Source organism: Trichomycterus rosablanca, chromosome 5, assembly GCF_030014385.1.
Source record: "Trichomycterus rosablanca isolate fTriRos1 chromosome 5, fTriRos1.hap1, whole genome shotgun sequence".
NCBI lineage: Eukaryota > Metazoa > Chordata > Actinopteri > Siluriformes > Trichomycteridae > Trichomycterus > Trichomycterus rosablanca.
The window spans coordinates 51,690,193-51,696,192 of record NC_085992.1 but is presented as its reverse complement, the minus strand read 5'-3'; the positions used below and the strand labels follow the sequence as shown (position 1 = coordinate 51,696,192).

The following is a 6,000-nucleotide window of genomic DNA, read 5'->3' as shown; positions in this document are numbered from 1 at the left end:
ATAGATAGATAGATAGATAGATAGATAGATAGATAGATTAGATAGATAGATAGATAGATTAGATAGATTAGATAGATAAGATAGATAGATAGATAGATAGATAGATAGATAGATAGATAGATAGATAGATAGATAAGATAGATAGATAAGATAGATAGATTAGATAGATAAGATAGATAGATAGATAGATAGATAGATAGATAGATAGATAGATAGATAGATTAGATAGATAGATAGATAGATAGATAAGATAGATAGATTAGATAGATAGATAGATAGATAGATAGATAGATAGATAGATAGATAGATAGATTAGATAGATAGATAGATAGATAGATAGATAGATAAGATAGATAGATTAGATAGATAAGATAGATAGATAGATAAGATAGATAAGATAGATAGATTAGATAGATAGATAGATAGATAGATAGATAGATAGATAGATAGATAGATAGATAGATAGATAGATAGATAGATAGATAGATAAGATAGATAGATTAGATAGATAAGATAGATAGATAGATAGATAGATAAGATAGATAGATTAGATAGATAAGATAGATAGATAGATAGATAGATAGATAGATAGATAGATAAGATAGATAGATAAGATAGATAGATTAGATAGATAAGATAGATAGATAGATAGATAGATAGATAGATAGATAGATTAGATAGATAGATAGATAGATAGATAGATAGATAGATAGATAGATAGATAAGATAGATAGATTAGATAGATAGATAGATAGATAGATAGATAGATAGATAGATAGATAGATAGATAGATTAGATAGATAGATAGATAGATAGATAGATAGATAGATAGATAAGATAGATAGATTAGATAGATTAGATAGATAAGATAGATAGATAGATAGATAGATAGATAGATAGATAGATAGATAGATAGATAGATATATAGATAGATAGATAGATAGATACTTTATTGATCCCCAAGGAAATTAAAGTAGGCACACTGCCTTGGAGAAAAGGTCTACTACCATCAGGATGACAGTCATAACTTGAGATTCCAGAAGGTCTGTAACAAAATCTATCCTAGTTTGTGGCTGCCTGCCCTACTTAAATTAGAGTAAGGTAATGTCTACTATGGAAGCACTTCTGTAAGTCGCTCTGGATAAGCTGCTGAATGCCAAAGATGTTAATGTAAATGTACAATAAGTCTGAAAGGCATAACCAAGTACTCAAAGTGCCTCAGCGGGGTGTTAAAGGCCGTCTTTCACTCATCCCCCTTGCAAATCCACACCAGGTGGTAAGCGCCGCAGAGGTTCAGTTTACTGAAGATGATGGCTCCTTGCATGACTTGAAGACAGAAGAGGTCAACGGTAGGGGATTCTTGTTTTGGACAGTGATCTGGTTTAGGCGCCTTTAGTCAATGCAGGGTCTCAGATTTCTCTTCACAAAGAAGAACCCTGCACCAAGGGGAGAGGAGGAAGGATAAATGTGGCCTGTCACTAGGCACTCAGAGATGTAGTTCTACATAGCAGATGCTTTTATCCAACGTGACTTACAGTACTGTGACAGTATACAGTCTAAGCAATTGAGGGTTAATCATTCACGTCTCCACTGCTATAGAGTCCAGTGGCGGCGTGCTTTACACCACTGCATCTGACGCTTTTTATTGCGCTCGGTGATGTAAGGCTTGGATGCAGCTGCTCGGCCATGGAAACCCATTCCATGAAGCTCTACACACTGTTCTTCAGGTAATCTGAAGGCCACATGAAGGTTGGAGGTCTGTAGTGATGGACTCTGCAGAAAGTTGGTGACCTCTGTGCACTATGTTCCTCAGCATCCGCTGCCCCGCCCTGTAATTTTACGTGGTAACACTTGGTGGATGAGTCGCTGTCGTTCCCAATCACTTCCACTTTGTTATAATAGCACTGACAGCCGACTGTGGAATATTTAGTAGTGAGGAAATTTCACCACTGGACTTGTTGCACAGGTGGCATCACGGTACCACGCTGGAATTCACTGAACTCCTGAGAGCGACATGTTCTTTCACTAATGTGTGTAGAAGCAGTCTGCATGCCGAGGTGCTCGGTTTTATACACCTGTGGCCATGGAAGTGATTGGAACACCTGAATTCAATGACTTGGATGGGTGAGTGAATACTTGCCTATATATATATATACTTATATACGCATATAAACTTGACCCCCACAGGACCACCACAGAGCAGGTATTATTTAGGTGGTGGATGATTCTCAGCACTGCAGTGACACTGACATGGTGGTGGTGTGTTAGTGTGTGTTGTGCTGGTATCAGTGGATCAGACAGCAGCACTGCTGGAGTTTTTAAACACCGTGTCCACTCACTGTCCACTCTATTAGACACTCCTACCTAGTCGGTCCACCTTGTAGATGTAAAGTCAGAGACGATCGCTCATCTATTGCTGCTGTTTGAGTCGCTCATCTTCTAGACCTTCATCAGTGGTCACAGGACGCTGCCCACGGGGCGCTGTTGTCTGGATGTTTTTGGTTGGTGGACGATTCTCAGTCCAGCAGTGACAGTGAGGTGTTTAAAAACTCCAGCAGTGCTGCTGTGTCTGATCCACTCATACCAGCACAACACTCACTAACACACCACCACCATGTCAGTGTCACTGCAGTGCTGAGAATTGCATATCTGCTTATTTGCATTGTAATTGCTAATTACTGATACACGCAGGTATTTGCAAATACTTTACAACACCATTTATTCTTAGCGTTAGACCTGATTAATAATTCATGTAATTATAACATTGGAAAGAAAAAAATCTTTTTGAATGCATCTGTAATGAGGATTCAGATATTATTAAACATGTAAACACAATAAAAACAAGAATTTGTTCATCATCTTAAACCTTTATTTAACTGAAGTACAATACAATAATGTAATATTTGATTAACATGAAAAGCATTAATGCAAGAAAAGTGTTTTAACAGCCCAAATAGAAATGCATTTTATTGTACAACAAATTGTACACACAAGTTCATTAATTAACAAGCATTTAATGTATTCCTGTTTACGCATGCCAGCTAAATCACATGATAATCTGATTATAAAATTAAGCCATATCCTTTTAAAGTTTTTCTTTTTGTTTGGTGGATTAAAAAATGCAACAGGTAATTTCGTTAATTTCTTTAAATTGTCTGCACTTATGTTTAACTTAACTATTTTGTAAAATCATAATTCCCTCATATGATCACAGTGGCACGGTGGGTAGTGTAATGCTGTTGTGCTACAGCTAAAAAAAAGGCATGGGTTAGGTTTCTAGGTGGACATACAACTACAGAAGTACTATCAAAATTACTGTATTTGAATAAATCCCTATACCAGAATAATACAGAAAAATGACCAATTATAGGACTCTCTCTGTTTTAACATTTATTTACAACTTCTCTACCCTTGTCTCCACTTTTTCTTTTAGAAACTGATGACTGATGCACTACAGTATGTTACAACTCTCATTACTGCTGTTCTTTATCAGCTCAGACACTTTAGCCTCAAGTTCAGTGATTTTTTGCTTCTGTTTATTAGTTCGTTTTTTCTGATAATTAATTTCCATGGCCATGTTAAACAGGTCATAAGTGTAGTACTGATGATTATTTTTTTTCTGCATCTGGTTAACCTTCTCTAGGAGGGTGTCCACCTGAGTGCGATTGTCTGGGCATCTGTTGTTAAACACATGATAGCGCCCTCCACATGCAGATATTAGCTGCTGAACTTCAGGTCCAGCTTCCCTGATGAAGGTTTCTATGGTTTTATCTTCATGCTCCAGATCATCTCCCCGTGTGAACAACACAATCATGTACTTGTGCACTTCCTCACCAAAGACTTCCTGAAAGTACTTGACTATGTTTCTTTCCTCTTCGGTAAAGCGCCTCGTATCGATCACCAGAATGAAGGCGTGAGGACCAGAAGCGATTAGCTGCAGACCACGCAAAATCTCATCTTTGATTTTCTCATGAAACATTTTTGTGTCAAATAAACCAGGGGTGTCCATGACTGTGATCTTTTTTTATTTATTTTTCTTTCTTGAATGTTGCAGTGAGCAGTTACAGATGAGGCTCTAACTTCTGACTTAAACAGCTTCTCACCCAGAATGGTGTTTCCTGTGGCACTTTTGCCAACTCTAGTCTTGCCCAGTAGCACAAAGCGCCATGGTTCCAAACCTGTGATATTAAAGAAGAACAAACCTTGTCTGTAAACAGTGACTGTGATAAAGCGTGTTCCCAGACTACCACAAAACAAGTAGGAAAGGACACTCTCTATGGGTAATGTTGGGCGAATGGTCGAAAGCACTGAAAAAATTAGCAGGAGCACAGAGCTGTATTTAAACAGGTAGCTCCTCCCCTAGATCATACCATACCCCTTACCGGTAAAGACAAAATATATAAATAATGAATATCGATTTCACAAAGCAACGAATATGGCGAAATGTTATGAGTTACAAACAATACTCAAAACCATTCAGTTAACAACATTTCCAATATTTACAGCGAACGCTTATCTAACATTTTTTTTCTTTTACAGGTTCTTCACCCCTCCCCTTCTACAGAGGATGGACTCACCCAGGTAAGTAAAGCTAAGGAGTTTTCCCATAGTACTCTTTTAGGACCCCACTGGTGAGTGTGAGCAGTGCTAGAATATTACAGGTGAGTGTTTACTCACCTGTAAAAACTGATCATTATTACTACCTCATTAATGTAAATATTATAATTTTTATTGTTATTATTTTGCACTGTTTTTATTAATATTTTATTCTATTTTATAATTTTTTGCACATGCAACTGTTCTGTATATATTTGTTCTTTCTTATTTTTTATATTTCCCTGTAACTTGCTTTGGCAATACGAATGTCCTTATTTGTCATGCCAAATTTTTTTTTTTATAATTCTGTCTGTTTGTTATTAGAAATGTGATCTTTTGAATAGTTTTGATGAGCAGAAGTTTACTTCTGATGCTGTATGTCAGACTTAGTTATGGATAATTTTGTCCTTTTCCAAACACTCTTCATTCTTTTGTTATCTTTAAGGGTTCTGGGAGGGCTCACACTTGCTTGTGTCATACATAAGCTGGTGTAGGGATAATTGGGGCAGTTAGTAGGGGTGTAACGATACACTCTGCTCACGATTCGATTCGATTCACGATACTGAGCTCACTATTCGATTTTTTTAAGTGTAAACAGTGCAAAACAATGCACATTTTCTTGTACATTTTTTAAACAAAAAAAAAAACTTTAGTCCCTTGCAATTAAAGGTAATTACCAAGAACAGAGTACTTTACTGTAACCTAACAGGTTTACCAAATTTAAGTTACTTATTGCCATCTTAAATTGAAAATCAAAGTAATCAAACAAGCTCATTGAGCTGAGCTGAGTCTTTAAACAGATTTTTTTGTTGCTTGAACTAATGTATTAACAAATTACATGTAAAATGAATTACTAATGTAAAAAAAAACATTGTATCAAATGTTTATTATTTAAATGGCTTTATTTATATACTCAACGTGGAACAGAGAGCCACAACAATAAATTATAAAATACAAAAACAAAGACCCATCTCAATTAGACCAAAAGGTCTGATTGTGTATATTACTTGTAAATTTGCATCTACAGTGGAACAACACATCAACAACAAAGCATCACTCAACAAAATATAAATGAAAATGTGCAAAACAAAAAGCAGCATCCAGGTGACAGTATTTGTAAGTATTTAGTAAAGATTGGCATTCAGAAAAAACGAAGCAGCTCATCACTGAGGGGTTGATCCTGTTTTTTCTTTCTGTTATGATCTGCCCTGTTTTAGAAAAGATTCTCTTTGAGGGGACAGATGTTGCTACAATACACAGTGACATGTATAAGATGTGGGTCTCAGTGGGTCTGAACTTCTCTGTTAAAGTGGTTCCTCGTGTCCAAACTTTACTATTTCCTGTCACTCATTTTCCTCACCTTTCCAGCGTGTAATGTCTGGCTACGTAAAGCGCAATGTAAAA

General features: G+C 36.3%; 1 protein-coding gene across 1 annotated transcript; it reads right to left on the bottom strand.

The window, feature by feature from the left end:
• Window positions 1-3,451: 3,451 nt before the first annotated feature.
• Window positions 3,452-4,608, bottom strand: zgc:153642 (uncharacterized protein LOC768150 homolog). Its single transcript, XM_062996414.1, is given in 3 exon segments — window positions 3,452-4,020; window positions 4,023-4,178; window positions 4,578-4,608. Coding segments are annotated over 3 exon segments (756 nt in total).
• Window positions 4,609-6,000: the final 1,392 nt, after the last annotated feature.